Source organism: Hemiscyllium ocellatum, chromosome 8 (genome assembly GCF_020745735.1).
Source record: "Hemiscyllium ocellatum isolate sHemOce1 chromosome 8, sHemOce1.pat.X.cur, whole genome shotgun sequence".
Classification (NCBI taxonomy): Eukaryota; Metazoa; Chordata; class Chondrichthyes; order Orectolobiformes; family Hemiscylliidae; genus Hemiscyllium; species Hemiscyllium ocellatum.
The window spans coordinates 91,424,929-91,447,375 of NC_083408.1; the positions used below are offsets into that span (position 1 = coordinate 91,424,929).

General features: G+C 39.6%; 1 protein-coding gene across 3 annotated transcripts in view; it reads left to right on the forward strand.

The window, feature by feature from the left end:
• The window catches only part of LOC132818384 (protein unc-79 homolog), a 213,267-nt gene that overhangs the window by 39,538 nt on the left and 151,282 nt on the right, over nt 1-22,447 (forward strand). For all 3 annotated transcript variants that reach the window (XM_060829360.1, XM_060829361.1, XM_060829362.1), the window contains 4 exons: nt 1,178-1,206; nt 11,418-11,647; nt 16,590-16,761; nt 20,295-20,525. In XM_060829360.1, coding sequence (XP_060685343.1) covers nt 1,178-1,206; nt 11,418-11,647; nt 16,590-16,761; nt 20,295-20,525 — 662 coding nt within the window. The remainder of the gene's footprint in view (nt 1-1,177; nt 1,207-11,417; nt 11,648-16,589; nt 16,762-20,294; nt 20,526-22,447) is intronic.

The window sequence follows — 22,447 nt, forward strand, 5'->3', positions numbered from 1 at the left end:
TTGCTTTGTTTTGATGTATTAGAAATAATCAACCACAGATGGCAATAGTAGTTTGATAAGTGATTCCCAAAGCTGTAAGAGCAATTACAGAGAAATAACCAGTGGCATGAATTTGTTTGTAACTCATGAACTATATACAGAGGAACCTCGATTATCTGGCATTCAATTATCTGAATTTCAGATTATCTGGCAAGTTCGCAAGTCCCAATGCTCGGCTAAACTATGCTATCCGACATTCGATTAGCCGAACAAAATACTCCCTGCCTGTGTCCTTCAGATAATCGAGGTTCCTTTGTAATTCAGAAGCACATAACTGAAAAGGGGAGAAAAATGACGGGTTATGTTTGCCCCATTGACTTATTTTAAATGTCACATTTAATGGGCATTGGTGAAAATATTGCCCTGATGTTCCTTAAGACATACTAAATTATGAAAACCAAATATTCCTAAAATAGTCACTTGAGATCAGATGTTAGTTTACAAATTGGATGATCTACAGCACATTTCCTGCTGCATTTGCTTAATGAAGAATGGTAGCAATACAATAGTAAATGAATATCTATCAGCTGAGATGCTTAGCTGACTACGGTCCTGAGGCAATCAGGCATAAAGTGAACAGTGACTGTCGGTGACCTGCAGTTTTGATGACGTAGTTAAGTGTTAAACCTTACCATTTGAAAGATAGGTGACAGTTGTCTCTTTAAGAACTACAGGTTTAGCTGCTGTATGTCTGAGAAAACTGATCTCAGTATGCACTGCAAATGACATGGTTAGTTGCAAACAAATTTTTCAAAGATGGTATTTGACTGTTTATTTACAATTAGAATTGGGCTCAATGACAATTTCAGGCAAATAACTATAGTGTCCAAACTAATGTGATATGCAGTGCACTTGTGGTACAGACCTACAATTCGAACGCCTCAGGCCATTTCTCTTCTCACTGCACAATCAAAATGTTTGAATGTTTAAATAGGTCCCATTGTTAATCAGTGTTAAATAGTCTTGGTGTTGTTTTACACCAGGTTTGTCCTTACTTCTGCTTTCTTCATTAAAAAATTGAAATTATTGCCATTGATATATTTATTTGCAGAAAGTATAAGTTTTGCGGAGACCAGTTCCCAGCAGTGATTACAAAATACTTTTCATTTTGATTCGTTGCATATGTTCACCTTTACAGCTGAAATTTCGGCTATTTGTCAGAAGAAGGTAAGACCAGTTTGTAATCTGGTGGAAATTTTACAGTGGTTGTGCTTTTCATCTCATGGTCGATTGGTGCACTTCTGCCAGCTCATCCCATCATGCAATAGTTTGTTTGATCACCAGGCTGCAGACTGTACTTATGCTGTGACATGCATTCATGAATTTCTCGGTGTTTCAGGCAATTAAATGTGAAACAGCAAATCCTATTGTTTAGAAAAGAGGCTCAATATTTAACAGTAAAAGGAATACAACAGAACATAGGGCTGAATTTTATTGCAACTGCAGTCCAAGGCTGACTGTGTCCAAAACACTGGCTTACTGTTTTATAAAGCCAAAAGCAAGTTATATTTCATGCAAGTGTATCAGCATTATAATTTAATCAATATTAATAGCTCTGATTAAATGTATTTGAGTCAACTTTGGTGCAGAATTTCACAGAATCAATGTTGTAGAAGGAGCTTCATGCAGTACATCACACAATCATGCATATTTCATTGTCAAACAAAACGGGAGTGTAGGGGTACAAGATTTAAAAATAAAGTAATGGCACCCCAAGGTAACAAAACCATTAGAGCTGGTTCAAATGAAGTCCTCATCAAAATTTTTTTGCAGGTGCAAATGTTTCTCTCTGCCATTAGGTATCTTGAAATTGATTGATATCTCAGTTCAAAAAGTGCTGTAATACAAAAGAGAAGGCATATTAATTCATGAGCCCATTACCCTATTTTCATTTTTTTTCTATTTAATTTATTTTCTTTTTGTCCTTTTTAGATTCCCTTATGTTGTTGTGCTTCCTTTCATTTCTCAATTCCCTTCATTATATCATTCCTTGACTTTCTGCTGTCTTGTTGCTGTAAGCTCAATCTCTCTTGATTAAGCCTACAGATTCCTTTTCTGCCTGACTTGGCATTCTTCAATGAAGTTTGGCATACTCAGTATTGAGCAAAAACATGAATTGCTCCATCATACTTTCTTGACAGTCTTGCTGTCAGTCAATCCAGAAGGGAGTAATCTTGTCAATTTTCTTCCTGTCCAATTTGTCTTCCACTGACCTTGTGGATTCTGCAGCAGATCTTCTCTTACCAGCCTTCTACAAATTACCATCCAAAAAGTGCAGTGACTTGTAGCAAAGCGTTTGCCATTAATGAACTTATTTTGATAGATTGCTCTAACGCCATGACGTTAACAGAAATTAGCCTGTGGGGTGATGACATCTAGCCCACTTGGCTGCATCTTTTATATTTACCTCGCCAAGACTATCACACTCTCTGGATCAGTGGTGCTGGAAGAGCACAGCAGTTCAGGCAGCATCCAACGAGCAGCGAAATCGACGTTTCGGGCAAAAGCCCTTCATCAGGAATAAAGGCAGTGAGCTGGAAGCATGGAGAGGTAAGTTAGGGGAAACCATCACAGTGGCTAGCAGATCTCAGGTCTCACCTTTGGCCTCATTCTCTCAGTTCTTCTGTCACTTTCTTATCATTTACATTTCTCACCTTATTCAACACGCATCTCACATCTCTTTAAAATCCTTATTCTTCATTGTACTCCCAAGTGCAATTAAAATATTTCCACACCGCTTTCCTCTCCAGCTTTTGCACCAAATAATTTCTTATCCTAGATGATTTCATCATATACCTTCCACTGTGAATTTCCCACCTGCTTGTCTTTTTGAAATTTCTCTCCATGTAATATCCCTAAACAGATTTGGCCTTGCCATTTCATGTAGTCTTGACAGTTCCGCCTTATCAATTTCAATAAGGCATCTCTGATCACTTTTGTAAATCATTCAGTAACCACAACCCCATTTCATACTCCAAGTCTGCTGCCTTCTGTACACCCTGGAAGAAAAATGTATACTCCAATTCACTGCATTTTCAAAATCCCATTGTCTAGTCTCTGGTGCTTCATTCACCATAACATTTCTGTAACTACTGATTTGTAAAACTGCAATTTTACCTTTACCTTTGATGTACTTACTCCAATTAAAACCATTACACTTACCCACCCTTACTGTAGCCTTGGTGTGGCCCTCGTTTCCACTCCCTTAAATTCACAGGATACAGGACATGCTGAACAACAGATTTAGCCATTCTCTGCTAGATTTGACTAGACCACTGTTGTGATCCTGCTATCATCTGCTGGAAATGGCACGGTGGCTCAGTGGTTAGCACTGCTGTCTCACAGCATCAGGGACCCGGGTTCAATTCCAGCCTCTGGTGACTGACTATCTGGAGTTTGTATGTTCGCCTTGTGTCTGCATGAGTTTCCTCTGGGTGCTCTGGTTTCCTCCTGCAATCCAAACGTGCAGGTTAGGCGAATTGGCCATGCTGAATTGCCCATATTGTTCAGGGATGTGTAGGTTAGGTGCATTAGTCTGGGGTAAACATAAGGGTGAGAAATGGGTCTGTGTGGGTTAGTCTTCAGAGGGGCATGGTGGACTTGTTGGGCCGAGGGGCCTGTTTCCACACTGTGGGGAATCTATTAAAAAAATGCTCAATGTTTTAGAATTAACCTGGAATGCAGAGGTAACCTCTAAGTTTCATTTACTGTAAAACATTCTCTAAAACTTCTCTCCTCTGATTCCCCTCACCTTCACCTCCAGCAATAATAGATGCTCATGGGTGTCCTCACGAATATCAGGACAATCCACTCAGCTGCCTCTGCTGCATCTCTCCTTTCTACCAGCACACTGGGCCAAATATCCCATAATGCATGCAATGCTCTAACCCTGAATTTAAATCTTTCTACAGTTTTTCTCCTCTTGTGCCATTTCCAAGCTCATGTTATCCATGAATCTCAGAAGTCACTCCCTTAAACCATACCTGCTTAAAGTACAGATGAGCTTCCCTCCTGATTCCGGTGTTATAAATGGTTTTGTTTCTTCAGGTCTTGTACCCCTATCCTCTAAGTGTATTGTCATCACGCCTCAAAAATCAACTCTTGACCTCACCATTCTTTAAAATTACCATACAATCTCCAAAGTCATGTACCCGCCTCCCAAATCCATTTCCAATTTTCCTGGAACTCCATGTTTGAATTAAATCAGCTGCCACAATACCAAAACGGCTCTCATCAAAAGCACAAATTATATCCTATGGTAGTGTGACAAAAGTAAACTTTCCCTTTTGGTCTGTCTGCAACCTTTGGCACAGTTGATCATATCAACCTCGTTGAATGATTCTCCACTTCTGATTATTTTTTTATTTAACCAGCTTTTCTTAATGAACCCATTCAGAAATGTTGTTATTCACCTCTGGAGCAGGTGGGACTTGAATCCAGGCTTCCTAGTCCAGAGGTAGGGAGACTATCACAATACAACAAGACATCCTGATTCTCCACTTTTGTGGGACTGCTTTCACTTCGTTCCATTTTTAATTGCTTACTCATTGCCAGAAAATCACTGGCAATGGTGTCTCTTCCTTCCCTTGCATCCCTTGATGATCTATCCTTGGCCCACGACATGATGCCCCTTGGGGATGGAGGAGAAGGTGGCTGGGAAGGCGATAGGTAGATACAGGTGGGCGTGATAGGTTGGAGGGCAGGGTGGAGTGGATAGGTGGGAAAGAAGATGGACAGGTACCTTCGCACCTATCCATTCTACCCTCCCTCGTAACCATCACCACCGACCACTCACCTGTATTGACCTATCGCCTTCCTAGCTACCATCCCCGCAATTCCTGATGAACGGCTTATGCCTGATACAATGACTCTTCTGCCATTTGGATGCTGCCTGACCTGCTGTGCTTTTCCAGCACCACACTTTTCGATTCCATCAGAATATGCATCACATATATCTGCACTTGTCCTTTGTCAAGAGTGTGGTGCTGGAAAAGCACAGCAAATCAGGCAGCATCTGAGGAGAAGGAGAATTGACATTTCGGGCAAGATTCCTGATGAAGTACTGATGCCCGAAACATTGATTCTCCTGCTCCTCGGATGCTGCCTGACCTGCTGAGGCTTTTCCAGCACCACACTCTCGACTCTGATCTCCAGCATCTGCAGTTCTCACTTTCTCCTCCTCTAACTTTGGCCTTCTAAATATACCTGATTTTAATTACTCCACCATTGATTGGTTCGCCTTCAGTTGTTGATGCCCAAAGCTCTGGGATACTCAACAGATCTGTGCTTCTGTACCTTTCCTTCTTTAAAACCTTGCTTAAAACCAACCTTTGATCATGCTTTTTGTTGTCATTCATGCTGTTCAAGTACCAGACAATGACCATCACCAATAAGGTTAAAAATCACACAATACCAGGTTTATTTAATAGCACTAGCTTTCAGAGGGGTGCTCCTTCATCAGCTATCTGATGAAAGAACGGCACCCCAAAAGCTAGTGCTTCCAAATAAATCTGTTGGACTATAACCTGGCATTATGTGATTTTTTACTTTGTCTACCGCAGCGCCTCCACATCATCACCAATAAGAGAGAATCTAACACCAGTGTCCCTGAGCTTTTGTTGGGTTTAACATTGCAGAATCTCCCACTGTCAACATTCTGGGGGTTACCATTGACCAGAAACTGAACTGGTCCTTCCATATACATACGATAGTTGCAAGAGTGGGTTAGAGGCCATGAATTCTGGACGAGAAACTTATCTTCTGTTTCCCCAATGGTTGAGCAGTTTACAGGGCATGAGTCAGGACTGTGATGGAATACTCTCCACTGTCCTGGATTAGTGTAGCTCCAAAAACACTTTTAACTTCGTCCAAAAACACACATTAAGTTTGACACCATCCAAGACAACGCAACCCATTTCATTGATACCCCGTCCATCATTGATGGACAGTGGCAACAGCATATACCGCTTACAAGATGCACTACAACAATTCACCAATTTCCTACAACAGCAAACCTACAGGCTTTAGCATTTGAAAAGGGAAGGGCAGCAGATGCGTAAAAACACTACCAGCAGCAACTTCTGCTCCAATCACACATCATCCTGACTTGGAGCCATATTGCCATTCCTTCACCATCGTTGAGTCAATACCTTGGAACTTCCTTTCTAATAACATTGTGGGTGTTCCTACACACTAAGAACTCCAGTAGTTGAAAAAGGCAGCTCATCATTTAGGGGTGGCACGGTGGCACAGTGGTTAGCACTGCTGCCTCACAGCGCCAGGGACCTGGGTTCAATTCCCGCCTCAGGCGACTGACTGTGTGGAGTTTACACGTTCTCCCATTGTCTGCGTGGGTTTCCTCCAGGTGCTCCGGTTTCCTCCCACGGTCGGTGTGGACTTGTTGGCCTGAAAGGCCTGTTTCCACACTGTAAGTAATCTAATCATCACCCTTATAAGGGACAATTATGTATGAGCACAAAATGCTGGCCCGACCATTTATTCTTTCAAATGAATAAACAAAAAAAAACTCTAATTTCTCCTAATATCATTCTTAGTTTATAGTTTGTTTTGAAATATTTTGGTAAAATATCTTTGGTGCTTTACTACAATACAAGGATCTACAACAAAAATAAGTCTTTGTTGTTGTTCTTAACCCTTCTTGTAAATAGTGACCGAAGGGAATTGCACAGAATGGATGTTTTTGTTCTTCCCATAGGGAAAAAAATGTTTTTTCCCAATTTGCAATGCTAATATAATTCAGCCCTTGGTTTTAGAATTAGATGCAACTCAAATATTGCAATAATTGTTTGATGCAATTTATTCAACATTGCTGTCTAGTATAATGCTTGAAGCATTGAAAATCTTAATTGCAATCATGGTCAATGTTTCTAACAAATCATCAGTGTCCTTACACTGTGGCTGGTTGTACAAGCATTAGGCCTCTGGAGAAGCTGGATGTGCATTCTTCATTGAGTTGAAAATGTCAAATATGTGCCTTTCTTGTGCTTCTTGTTGATGTTTCTGTATTTTGCTTTCAGTATTTACCATTCAGTTTGTCTTGCAGAATGAAAATTAATTACTTAGCTAGCCCAGCTTGTAAAACATTTAAAAAATATAATAGCCACTGATTTGAATAGAGAATAAATGCACATTATGTTGAATACAATTATCTTCTATCATGTCACCATTATGGTGTGCTGTTTTATGAAGCAGTAACTTACTTATTGAAATTGTGTGAAATTATGCAGTGACAAGCTGTTTGAGAAGTTAATTACATTTGGTAAAATGATAACTAAATATCATTTGTGATAAAAAAGAAGGAATCATAGAAAATCGCTTGCTCTACAAAAATGTGCTGTTGGTTTTACCTCATGCTGAAAATGCAACGTAATGACTATTTGATTTTGTACTGATCATTCTCCAACTGAAAAAGCTTTCTATTCCTTTTTTGTTAACTTGTTAAATACATTTCATTTTAAATTATAATCCTTTCTTTGAAAAGTAAAGTTTTCATTGGCATTTTTGCAAAAAAGCATTTAAAATATAGTATTGAAGTAAATACGCAAGATAAACAAAATTAATTAATCGTACGTTGTGAATGTGTAATTTTAAATTCAACTTAGAACATACTGATTAACTTGAATGTTAAATCTAGTTTTCTGAGGTATTCTAATAATGTCTAAGGATGAGACAAATTATACTTTTTTAATGGAGATATTTGTGATTAATGTGTGGCTACATTGGCCATAATAGCAGAATTTATCTCAATTACTGCTTCATATTATTCAACATCAAAGAGATGCATTTAATGCAGTTATATCCTTTAAGAGAAAGGAATTTAATATTGATGAGATATGTTTGTCAATCCAAGGCTTTTCCTCCAAAGGATTGTCCTCAATGTTTTTGGTATTTGCATATCCATTGTATTAGGATATAGAATAGCCACAATTAACAGATGTTGTAATCCTGTGTATCAATACATGTCTTGATATGATATGAAGATTCCTGTTCTCTTTTTGCACTCGGTTTCTTGGATTCATAACACCCCGAAGTCATTTTGAAATGTTGGTAGAGGATCAGCAAGTTATTTGAATAAATAATCATATAATAGTGGCTATTGATTCTTTTGTTAAATTTTTAATAAGTGCTATTGCTATTTTCAAAAACAATTTCATTGTATTTCCTTTTGCATAATTTATCGTGACTCTGATGCAAAAAAGAGGAAATATTCCATTATATTGATATTGCTATTTGTTTTCCTGTGATGAATAATGTGTTCACCAACTTTCCCACAGATCCACAAACTGCTGATTTCCAGTTTTACGTTGTGTCTTGTTAGTGTGTGTGATGGAGTTAGGTTTGTTTCCAGCTTGTAAGTTTAATTTTCTTCACCAAGAGGAAGAGGGATCCTAGATTTAGAAGCAACCTATAACTCTCAACTAAAGTTGAATCGATAGACAATTAGTGTCTTGGTGAGGTTAAATTTAAAAACAATACTAAAACTAAAATTCCAAAAAGAGGTGTAAGGGTATTTTCAAAGAACAGCTATAAATCTAGAAAATCTACTGTTTGCTGGGACTCTTACCTTGCAGTGCTCCCACCACCCACCATTGAGTCATTGAAATGTACAGCATGAATCAGACCCTTCGGTCCAACTCATCATGCCGACCAGATATCCTAAATAAATCTAATCCCATTTACCAGTAATTGGCCCATATCCCACTAAACACTTCCTATTCATACACCCATCTGAATGCCTTTTAAATGTTGTAATTGTACCAGCCTCCACCACTTCCTCTGACAGCTCATTCCAAATATGTATGAAAAAGTTGACCCTTAGGTCCCTTTTAAATCTTTTCCCTCTCCCCTTAAACCTATGCCCTCTAGTTTGGACTCACGCCACCCCAGGAAAAGAACCTTGTATATTTACCCCTCATGAGTTCATAAACCTCTATAAGGTCGCCTCTAAACCTCTGACACTCCAGGGAAAATAGCCCCAGCCTATTCAGCCTCTCCCGATACCTCAAACCCTCCAGCCCTGGCAACATCCTTGTAATTCTTTTCTGAAACCTTTCAAGTTTCACAATTTCCTTCCTATAGCAGGGAGTTCAGAACTGCATGCAGTATTCCAAAATTGGCCTAACCAATGTCCTGTACAGCTGCAACATGACCTCCCAACTCTTATACTGTACTCAATGCACTGATCAATAAAGGCAAGCATACCAAAAGCCTTCTTCACTATCTATGATGTCTGTTTATCAAAAAAAATTATCTTCATGACAGACAGTGCAACAAACCAAATTGATATGTCATCTTTTCTAAAAAGGACTGTTATGGAAATGAGCATTTGAAGCAGCCTGAGAAATGAACTATTCAAATTTCCCTTCTGATTACCTTTCTTCCCCATCAGGAAATATTGAGAAATACCATAACCATAAAAACCTCACTGTAGGAAAAATCGAAGCAATGAAGAATTGTGCCGTTTTTAAATGACACATTGATAAACCAATAATGATAGAACGTTTGTTTATTTTCACCAACAGAGCATAATCTTAAAGTTTTTTTGTACTGACTGCTTGTTTTCCATTTATAGAGGATGGTGGGGGAGGGTAGAATGGAAGGACAGTGAATTTCCTTTCATTATTTGTAGTAAGATTGTACTTTTTCTAGTTGGTGCAAATAACATTAAGGAACTCTAGTCCTTTTGGTAATAATCTATTTCTTTACTTATTTCTTTAAATCACTCAGATCACTTGATTTGTTTTACTTCAGATGCTTTATCAACAACTAACATCAACTTCTAAGTAAATGTTTTTGAAGTGATTTCACATCATTAAGTGAGGAGCAATGACCAGAGAATGTAGGGGTCACAATACAAATAGGGATGGGTCAGCAAAGCTGTGATCCGATATCCTGTAAGGTACTAAATTTATCAGCTCTTTTCTGCAGTTTAACTGGAATTAATTTCACAGTGGGTAAAAAAAATATATTTTTGAATTTAGAGCTAATAGGGAAGAACAAGAATGTTGCTCGGACAAAAAAAAAATAGTTTAATTGGATATTTGCATCAACTGATCGGGAACGACCACAGGATACAACCTGACCAGTTGATGCAAATATCATTTTGTTTTGTCCGAGCAGCATCCTTGTTCTCCCCTTTTAGCTCTAAAATCAAAATATAGTTGATTTTTTTTTAACCCACTATGAAATTAATTCAAGTTAAACTGCATGGAAAAGGAGCACCTGGCAGCTGTTCCTATGAATTGTTTCATTAAGCAAACTTACATGATTCAGAGTATTTGATGGTCCCTTGGAGTTAGATGGAATAGTAAAATTAGAAGAGAATATCTGGAGCTGCACTGGTGACATTATACACCAGTAACAATCTGGCCAGCTGATTATATTTACAGTTTAATTATTTCATTCCAAATCTTGGTTGTTCATGGAGTTACTTACATTTGGTACCTCATAGTATCCTGATTATGTCTATTTTGGATCGAAGAAGATACTAAAGAGGACTGCTCTCAATGGAGTTGTTGATTTTTGAGTGCTTTGAAAGGTAATTTGAGTTGCATTAAATGGAGAGAGAACTTTCACTTGCCTTTAAATACCCTGACATATTTTGTTTACCTTAACAGGATGAAGAGAGAAGGTAACTTGAGATTGAAAATACATTTATGAGTTTTAGTATTTAGTCTTGCAATTGTGTTTATAAATTTAACTTCACCAAGGCTTCAGTTTTCTATTAATTCAGTTGTTGAGAACACAAAATGTGAAGATGTGCTAATTTATAGGATAACTATAAATCCAGGTTCCTTTTTCTTTTCGATGAAGAAAATTATGCTGGCAAGCTGGAAACAAATCTGACTTAAAACACGCGCTAACTTAGAAGCAAAACACTTGGGAATACTGGAAATCTGAAAAAAATAGAAAACGCTGGAACCATTCAGCACATCAGTCATAGGCTGTACAGAGAAAACCAGCTAAGATTTCAAGTTTATTTAACTTTTATCAGAACTGTAAGAACATAATTCTGAAATGTTGACTGATTTTCTCAGTTTACAGATACTGCTATTTTTTATTGTGTATACTGCCTTGGCTAGACTGCTGCTGAGTTTGGCCAGTACCTAAGGGGACTGTCTGAAAGTACAACTAACACCAAATGGCATTTTAAAATATTGCAAGCAGATATTAATTTTAAGGATCTTTAATGTTTCATCAACAGGAAAGAAGATATTAGAACTCATCCAAAATTATTGATCTGCCAGATGGTGTTGTTTGAAAGTTTAGTATTTTGTAAGCCGAAAGAATACTTTCTAGTAATAAAAAATTGAACTTGTGGCTCTTTTAACTAACATGAAAGTTTTGTTCCCCATAAGAATTGTAGCTCGCATGTTAGGAGAGCCATTGTTACCTGCTTCTCAGCAGGATGCTGTGGTCGTCATGGAAACAGGCCAGTGCGTTATTGCAAAAGGTGTCATTACAATCACCACAGCAGTGAGATTGGTGCTGCTGCAGAGACTCACCTGTACCAGACTTCTCCCCCTCCAATGAACACTAGAGAATGTGGTGCAGAAGAGCTGGTCTGTACTGTGGAATCAGTAGTCAGGTAATCAATAATATTAATCCTTAAAATTTGATCTTCCCAATGAAATACGAATACATATTCTGCCATATTTGATTAATTATAGTTATATTATACCAATAGGCTTAACTATTTCAGAAAAAAGTGCATGGTTTATAATTAATCAGTTCAAAAAATTTATACTTATGCTGTTAGTCTTAAACTTTTGGTTCAATTTTGTCCTCAGCTCGGTCCTAGGCCCTAAGTTCTTCAATTCCTTCCCTAAACTTCTCCCCCTATAAACCCCTGCTCCTTTAAGATCCTCATTAAAACCTACTTCTTTGGTTAGACCATAAGACATAGGAGTGGAAGTAAGGACATTCATCCCATCGAATCCACTCCGCCATTCAATCATGGCTGAAGTGCATTTCAATGCCACTTACCTGCACTCTCCCCGTATCCCTTAATTCCTTACAAGATTAAGAATTTAGCAATCTCTGCCTTGAAGACATTTAACGTCCTGGTTCCACTGCGCTCTGTGGCAATGAATTCCACAGGCCCACCACTCACTGGCTGAAGAAATGTCTCCTCATTTCTGTTCTAAACTGACCCCCTCTAATTCTAAGGCTGTGCCCACGGGTCCTAGTATCCCTGCCTGATGGAAACAATTTCCCAGTGTCTAACCTTTCTAAGCCAAGCATTGTCTTGTAAGTTTCTATTAGATCTCCCCTCAACCTACTAAACTCTATTGAATACAATCGCAGGATCCTCAGTCGATCATCAAATGTTAAGCCTACCATTCCAGGGATCATCCGTGTGAATCTCTGCTGGACATGCTCCAGTGTCAATATGTCCTTCCTGAGGTGTGGGGCCCAAAACTGGACACAGTATTCCAAATGGGGCCTAACCAAAGCTTTATAAAGTTTCAGTAGCACTTTACTGCGTTTACATTCCAACCCCCTTAAGATAAATGACAACATTACATTTGCTTTCTTAACCACGGGCTCAGCCTGCAAGTCAACCTTTGGAAAATCCTGTACTGGCACTCCCAGAAGTCTTTGTGTTTTGGCTTTATGAATTTTCTCACCATTTATAAAATAGTCCATGCCTGTGTCCTTTTTTCCAAAGTGCAAGACCTCACATTTGCTCTCTATGAATTTCATCAGCCATTTCTTCCACCACTCTCCAAAACTCTCTAAATCATTCTGTAGCTGTCCCACCTCCTCAGAACTAAGTGCCTGTCCACTTAACTTTGTATCATCGGTGAACTTCGCCAGAATGCCCCCAGTCTCTTTGTCCATATCATTTATACATAAAGTGAACAGCTCCGACCCCAACACTGAAGTCAGGAGGACACCACTTGTCACCAGCTGCCATTCCGAAAAAGAACCTTTTATCCTAACTCTCTGCGAACACCATGGGCCCTCACCTTACTCAGCAGCCTCCCGAGAGGCACCTTATCAGAGGCCTTTTGGAAGTCTAGGTAGATAACATCCAGTTGGTTTCCCTGGTCTAACCTACTTGTTACATCTTCAAAGAATTCTAACCGGTTTGTCAGTCACAACCTCCCCTTACTAAATCCATGCTGACTTGTTCTAATTCGATCCTGTACTTCTAAGAATTTCGAAATCTCATCCTTAATGATGGATTCTAGAATTTTACCTACAACAGAGGTTAGGCTTATCAGCCTATAATTTTTCATCTTTTGTCTTGATCCTTTCTTGAACAAGGGGGTTACAACAGTGCTTTTCCAATCATCTGGGACTTTCCCTGACTCCAGTGATGTTTGAAAGATTACAACCAATGCCTCTGCTATTTCTTCAGCCACCTCCCTTAGAACTCTAGGATGTAGCCCATTCGGGCCAAGAGATTTATCAATTTTTAGACCTTTTAGCTTTTCAAGTACTTTCTCCTTTGTAATGGCCACCAAACTCAACTCTGCCCCTTGACCCCAAAATTGGAGGTGTAGTGGACAGCGAAGAAGGTTACCTCAGATTATAACAGGATCTTGAACAGGTGGGCCAGTGGGTCCGAGAAGTAGCAGACGGAGTTTAATTCAGATAAATGCGAGGTGCTGCATTTTGCGAAAGCAAATCTTAGCAGGACTTATACACTGAATGGTAAGCTCCCAGGGAATGTTGCTGAACAAAGAGACCTTCGACTGCAGGTTCATAGCTCCTTGAAAGTGGAGTCGCAGGTAGATAGGATGGTGAAGAAGGCGTTTGGTATGCTTTCCTTTATTGGTCAGAGCATTGAGTACAGTAGTTGGGAGGTCATGTTGCACCTGTGCAGGACATTGGTTAGGCCATTGTTGGAATATTGCGTGCAATTCTGGTCTCCTTCCTATCAAAGGGTGTTGTGAAATTAGAAAGGGTTCAGTAAAGATTTACAAATGTTGCCAGGGTTGGAGAATTTGAGCTATGGGGAGAGGCTGGACAGACTGGGGCTGTTTTCCCTGGAAGCTGAGGGGTGACCTCATAGAGGTTTACAAAAGTATGAGGGGCATGGATAGGATAAATAGATAAAGTCATTTCCCTGGGGTGGGGGAGTCCAGAACTAGAGGGCATAGGTTTAGGGTGAGAGGGGAAAGATATAAAAGGGACGTAAGGGGCAACTTTTTCACACAGAGGGTGGTACATGCATGGAATGGGCTGCCAGAGGAAGTGGTGGAGGCTGGTACAATTGCAACATTTAAAAGGCATTTGAATGGGTATATGAATAAGAAGGGTTTGGAGGGATATGGGTTGGGTGCTAGTAGGTGGGAATAAATCAGTTTGGGATATCTAGTTGGCATGGACGGGTTAGATCGAAGGGTCTATTTCCATGCTTTTCATCTCTATGACTCTATGACTCTCCTTAATCGTTGGGATATTATTCACGACTTCCACTGTGAAGACTGACACAAAGTATTTATTAAGTTCCTCAGATAGTTCCTTATCTCCCATCACGAGCCTTCCTGCATCAACTTAGAGCTGCCCAATTTCTACTTTTGCCTCTCGTTTGTTCCTTATGTATTGAAAGAAACTTGTACTATCATTTCTAATATTTTCTAATGGTTAAGCATTTAGTCACTTATTTGAGTACCTCATGTGGCTCACCATCAATATTTCCTTAATTATACTCCTGTAAATAATTTGTTTTGTTAAAATGATACGTAAATGAAAATTATTATTTAAATTAATTTTTAAAGTTTTGATTTCTGCATTTGTAATCCCTCTGATGCAAAATGTAATGTCTACACCTTAAATAACATTTAATGTATTTACCCGAAAATTACCTCATTATTAAGAACTCTGAGGAATCCATGAAGCTAATTAACTCATATCAGTCCCCATTTAAAAAAATTGTTATAGTTGTTTAATCAAACCTGCCAGAATTAGTTTCTTTGTTGCAGCCCACCAATTTTGATGTGAACAACTGAGAAAGTGTATTGCTTTCTTAAAAGTTTTTGAAAATCCCTAGCTTTAGGAGAGGGTGCAGAGGAGATTTACCAGGATATTGCCTGAACTGGAGGGCATGTCTTATGAAGAAAGGTCGAGGGAGCTTGGGCTTTTTTCATTGAAGCAAAGAAGGATAAGAGGTGATTTGATAGTGGCGTACAAGATGATGAGAGGCATAGATAGAGTGGATAGACAGAGACTTTTTCCCAGGGTGGGAATGATTGTCATGAGGGGTCTTAATTTTAAGGTGATTGGAGGAAGGTTTAGGGGAAATGTCAGAAATAGGTTCTTTACACAGAGAGTGGTGGGTGTGTGGAATGCACTGCCAGCAGTGGTAGTAGAGCCAGATACATTAGGGTCATTTAGTGACTCCCTTAGAAGCACATGGATGGTAGTAAAATGAAGGGTGAGTAGGTTAATTTGATCTTAGAGTAGGATAACAGGTCAGTACAACATCAAGGGCCAAAGGCCTGTACTGTGCTATACTGATCTACGTTCTATGTTTCCTAGGTAATAAAAGAATTTTTTAACATTTTGGTGAAATCCTTATCTTCTGGTGACATATATTTTTGTGTGTTTTTTATTTTTCCAACTCCTATTAGGAAATACTAAATGCCTTCTCTGTATCATTTGATTGTCTGGTCAGGATCAGAAATGTATTTATAGATTCATACAGCATGGAAACAGACCCCTCGGTCCAACCAGCCCATGCTGACCATAATCCCAAACTAAACTAGTCTCACTTGCCTGCGCTTGACTCATATCCCTCCAAACCTTTCTTATTCATGTATTTATCCAAATGTCTTTTATATGTTGTGACTGTACCTGCATCTACCACTTCCTCTGGAAGTTCATTCCACAAATGGACCACTCCCTATAAAAAATGAGTTGCCCATCATCACCTTTTCAAATGTCTCCTTTCACCTTAAAAATGTACCCCTAGTCTTGAAATCCCCCACCATAGAGAAAAGGCATCTGCCATTCACCTTATCCGTTCCCTTCATGATTTTAGAAACCTCAATAGGGTCACCCCTCAACCTCCCAAGCTCCAGTAAAAAAACTCCCAGCCTATCCAGCCTCTCCCGATAACTCAAACATTCCAATCACAGCAACGTCCTAGTAAATCTTCTCTGAACCCTCTCCAGTTTAATAATATCCTTCCTATAACAGGGAGACCAGAACTGAACACAGTACTCCAGAAGAGGCCTCACCAACATCCTGTACAACCTCAACATGATGTCCAAACTCCTTTCCTCAAAGGTCTGAGCAATGAAGACATACGGGCTAAACACCTTTCCGTAAGAAATGCAAGAAATAAGAGATAATCTTTCCTTGAGCTGGGAAAATGGCCTTTGGACTCCTTCTTAATGTACCTAGTACTGACATAAAGTTTGTTTGTATTACTAGGGGAATGACTGATAGTTAGGATCAAAATAAAGTTGTTGAGAGGACCTTTTCTTGCTATAGCTGCTCTTTCAGATAGGATTATATTAATTCCAAAAATGAAAATTTTATTAGCAATTGCATCTTTTCTTGTTTTACTGCAGTTTGCTAAAAGAAGCTGAATATCATGCCGAGCAGCGGGAGTTTGAATTAAATCGAAGAAGACAAATGGGATTGTCCTTATCCCAACCTTCTTTAGACAATATGGAGTATGATAACAAGGATGATGATAAAAATGATCAGCGACTATTGAGTCAGTTTGGAATATGGGTTTTGGTAAGTAATTAAAATGGTGATTTTCATGTAACACTTATGAATATATAGGCACTAAATTAGTTCATAAAAGATGATGAATGCCTGCAAACAAATTGGAATATGATAATGGCCTGAATCTTCTGATAGGGGCACTGGTGACCAACTGAACTTCAGTCACTAATGTTTGTTGAGATCCTGAGGAGTTCAGGTTTTGTGGAGATGGGGATTGAGCATTGTTGGAAGTGGAAGGTTAAGTGAACATTGTTAGGTAGGCGTAAACGTTTTCAAGAAGGGTGAACACATTGTCAGGGGATGAACATTTTGGGTAGGGATAAATATTGTTAGGGGTGTGCATTGTTAGAGGTGAATATTATTTGGGGGCTCAAATACAGAAAGTTTACACTCCCGATTACTAGTTTTACCTTACTGCATGACTCTCTATGAAAGTCTGATTGGATATCCAGTACCACTGAGATATGAGTTGTGTGCCCTGTGTTTACCCTGACCTGAGTTCTGAGATTCCATTCTGGTCATGTTCTTCAACTAGCTTATTCGAGTGCTAATCAAACAACAGACTATTCTAGACCAGGTGATATGTAATGACAGGATCAATGAATGGACTTCCGTTAAAAGCCTCTAAGTAGCAAAGATGACAGCATGAATTTTATTTAGTTTGAGGGTGAAGAGACGAATGTTTTAAACTTTAATAAAGGCAATTTCAAAGATGTAAAGACAGTGAAGGTGAAAGACAAGTTAAAGAATACGATAGTCAAGAGACAAAAACTTAAGGAGATACTTCATTGCACTCAGTAAGAATATGTTTCAGTGTGGGAAATAGTCTGTGTACAAATTATGCACTGTGGTTAAAGATAGTTATCAAGATAGATAACTATCTGCACAGTTCTGTGAATATTAGTGGTAGATTAGAAGATCGTATAGAATTTAAAATTATTCAAGAATGATTTAAAAGGAAGGAATGAGAAGTTAGAGAATGGCAGAATTTCCCCTCCCTGATGTGACATGAACCACGTTGAGAAAATTGGAAAATGTGGGAAGAATAAAAAGGAATCATGATATCGAACAAAACATTTTGCGATTTTTATCCTTGAGCCTTAGATGCTAATTTCAAGATCTTGCCATTGGCTTCCTTTTTTCCATATATTTGCGTCTCATTAAAACCTCACCTACCTTTACCTACCTACCACTTCCAATTTTCCTCTGGATGGCACAAATACCTGACATGTAAATCAGAGCAGGTACCTGGCAGCTGCAGGTCACTGAATGCTTGATCTGGCCATCATCCAATTGGTTCTTCACAACATTGTTCCTGCATGCTCCATTGCCAGCATTCTCCTCAACCCTTCACCCAAGCAAGTCAGCATTGGCAAATCACCTCATCACAGTATCATACCTGCTCTTGGACCAACTCACTCACCTGGTGAGCTCTTCAACTTTTGACATTGAAACTCAGAGACACCTACAATTTGCATGCTTTTGTCAGATCACTTTGTACACAAGAATAAACATGTATCTCAATCATCTACACAGGATGCTTTTTATGGCTCAAAGTTTGGGAGAAGATTTAGCGTTACTATTATAGGGCAAGCCAAACAGAGAACAGCCAGGGAATTCCTAGAGGCATGGCACTCATCCACAGATTCTATCAACAAACACATTGACCTGGATCCAATATACTGGCCACTGCAGCGGACAGCTGGAACTGACAACTGGAAGCGGCAGAGACAAACCACTATAAATGCCGGAGGAAAGATCACAGAAGCGCTTCACCGGAGGCTCCCAAACACTGAGGATGTCACCTAGACAGGGGACGAAACGTTTGCAACACAAATTCCCAGCTCGGCGAACAGAGCCACAACAGCTTTTTATGGCCCGAGGATAGACTAAGTTCAGCTCTCAGTTACAGATTGCCAGCTTCTGAGTGTATTCCTGATGAAGGGCTTATGCATGAAAAGTCAATTCTCCTGCTTCTCGCACGCTGCCTGATCTGCTGTGCCTTTCCAGCACCACACTCTTGATCCAGCTACTGAATGTATCACATAGCTTTCTTAATAAACTTTTTTGCTCAATTACAGACTACCAGCTACTGTGGTTCGCATTACCTTTTAGGGGAAAGGCAGGTAGCTTGTGACATTAGTAAGCATTCAACAGCCAAGGTGGGATGGACATATCATTGTATGGCAACATGCTACATTAGCATCACACCTGCAGCATGTGCCAGCTGTGTACAAAATAAACACACTGCATGTGCCCCAAACAAATAGCCAAGTGTGAATATTAAAGAGAAACAGTGCTCAACGGCATGAGGAGTCAGGGGGACCAATGTCAGTCAGGGTGTACTCCCACAGTCAATTAAAGAGCTAGTTCTGTTCCAGTCCATGGGATTGGCCTTGGTCAGTCAGGTTCATGACCATATCAGAACCTGGGGATTCAAGTTTTTGCAACCCAAAAAGTGGGCCATAGTTAGTTTTGCAGGTCAAATGCAATCAGTCTGAGAAGTATGGTTGCCCCAGTCAGGATGCTGTGGAGACGATAGGAAGGGCCACAGGAGTATGTCAAATTTTCCTTCAATGAGACAAAGGAAGGGATTGAGTATGAGGGTGGAATTGTGAGTCAGAAAATTGTGAGTGTTCAGAATTTGCTTTCCTGGAGAACAGTGGAGGCAGTGTTATCTTGTCAGAAGGGGAGTTTGTAAACTGATGAGAGTGACAACTGTATTTAAAAATATGTTAGTCAGTGAACTGAAGGTGGTCACTAAGGACTTTGCTGGAGTTATATTCAACACATAGATCCGTAACTCTGTTCTATGGTGGTTCCAATTTGAAGCCAAGACAGAGGTGGTAGCAGAAAATAATCATAACGACTGTACAGCTGAAAGATCTGGACCTATGTTGTATAGAAATTCAGATAATGTCATTACTTTCATGAGATGTAATGACCTTAATCCCAAGATTATTAACCTATTTTCAATGCCTGTCATTTAGTGCTGTGTAATTAATTGCTCTATGCTACAACCAGACATGTTGTAGTACCATTGGTATCAATGGCAACAAAATCACAGAAAGCTAGCATTATACTGCAGCTATTGTACAACTGATTTGTTGGAGAATTCTGAATGAACTAGTTTAATCAACATTCAGGGCCAGTGAACAGAGGTTTCCGAAGGCAGATAAGATAACTTTGTTTTCTCTCCTCTGAGTATACAAGGGAGCTTTGTCCTTCTTCCCCGTTATAGCATTACTAATTACTGTACAGCATGGTAGGTTTTGTACTTGACAAACTTTGCTGTTGTATGGCTCAGTTTTGTTTTCCTTTACTGTGTCTTTTCTTTATATTTCATTATTACTAGTCCATGATGTTTACGATTGACATGTTTCTTCAGGGGTAAATTCTTATCTTCAGTGTGTGAGTGGCAATCTAGTGGAAAACAATCGAATAAAAATTGGATAAAGTCTACAGTAGTTGGGTGATCTTCTGAAATATATCCCAGTAAATCAGACGAATTACATTGGTGTTTACTTCTTTTTACTACATAGGTCAGCCTTTGCACTCCAAGTGAAAACACACCTACAGAAAGTCTAGCCAGGTTGGTTAGCATGATGTTTCAATGGTTCCATTCTACTGCATACATGCTTGATGATGAAGTGGGGAGCCTAGTGGAAAAGCTCAAGCCTCAATTTGTCACCAAATGGTTGAAGACTGTTTGTGATGTTCGATTTGATGTCATGGTCATGTGTCTTCTCCCCAAACCCATGGAGTTTGCAAGAGTAAGTTTGTTTGTAGACTGAAAATTCTCCAGGTATAACCCATATACATAGGCAAGACAAATCTAACCCATTCAATGACATTTTCTCCCTCTTAAGATCAGAAATATTGAACTCCACTCACAGTTCCTCAGGTAATGAAACATACTGTGCCTATATGCAGCAACAGTTGGATAGCATCCGAACTTGGGCTGATCAACATTATAACTAATCTTGTGCCAGGAAATAATGATTGAGAGTGCATATTTGCTTCCACTTAACAATTAAGGATAATACCAATGAGCTGTCTTCCATACCTTCAATGATAAGACAAATTACCATTGCGAAAACTAACTGGAACACCCAATCAAATGATATGGTGACAAGAACAGTTCAGATAAATGGTATTCTTTGTTCAAAGTTTGTGCGAAGATTTGTAGCTCGGGTGCTTGTTGTAGTGGTTCTGTTCGCTGAGCTGGAAGTTTTAGTTGCAAATGTTTCATCCCCTGGCTAGGAGACATCATCAGTGCTGTGGAGCCTCCTGCGAAGCGCTTCTTTGATGTTTCTTCCGGTATTTATAGTGGTCTGTCCTTGCCGCTTCCGGGTGTCAGTTTCAGCTGTCCGCTGTAGTGGTTGGTATATTGGGTCCAGGTCGATGTGTTTGTTGATGGAGTTTGTGGATGAATGCCATGCCTCTAGGAATTCCCTGGCTGTTCTCTGTCTGGCTTGCCCTATGATAGTAGTGTTTTCCCAGTCGAATTCATGTTGCTTGTTGTCTGAGTGTGTGGCTACTAGGGATAGCTGGTCGTGTCGTTTCGTGGCTAGTTGGTGTTCATGTATGCGGATTGTTAGCTGTCTTCCTGTTTGTCCTATATAGTGTTTTGTGCAGTCCTTGCATGGTATTTTATACACTACATTAGTTTTGCTCATGTTGGGTATTGGCTCCTTTGTTCTAGTAAGTTGTTGTCTGAGCGTGGCTGTTGGTTTGTGTGCCGTTATGAGTCCTAAGGGTCGCAGTAGTCTGGCTGTCAGTTCTGAAATGCTCCTTACATCAAAAAAACACAAGACCTACTAGCAGACACTAACACCTACCAAATGAAGGATTCTGACCCCACACCACAACTCACCAATAGAATAAATAACACACTAAGGAATCTACAAAAAAACGGACAGATAACCAAAGCAGACCTACGAAGAATGAAACCGGAAAGCAACAACACCCCCAGATTCTATGGACTACCCAAAGTACACAAACCAGACATCCCACTCAGACCCATAGTATCACTACCAGGGACACCAGCGTACAAACTGGCCAAAGAACTACAACAGAAACTGAAACACCTGGTCAGCGGATCCAAACACTCCATACAATCAACACAGGAATTCTTGGACGCCATCAAGAATACACACATAGACAAAGAAGAAACCATGATCTCATTCGACGTGACGGCACTGTTCACTTCAATTGACAAAACCCTAGCCAGATAAACAATAGCCAACCTACTGGACATACAGAACAGAAAACAGGAGGCGGAACCTATCAACAAAGACGGCATACTTAAACTACTGGACTTGTGCCTCACTACACACTTTACATTCAACAATCAGATATACGAACAAATCAACGGAACACCCATGGGATCACCAATCTCGGGACTCATAGCAGAGGCAGTTATGCAAAGGTTAGAACAAACAGTCCTACCACAAATTCAACCCAAACTCTGGGTCAGATATGTCGATGACACGTTTGTAATCATCAAAAACACGGAAATAGAAAAAAACACACCGGATCATCAATGCCACACTCACAGGAATCCGATTCACGAGAGAAGAAGAAAAGGATAGCCAACTCCCATTCCTAGAAGTGATAGTACAGAGAACACCGAACGGAGAATTCACCACAAGGGTACACAGGAAAACAACACACACAGACCAAGTCCTAAACT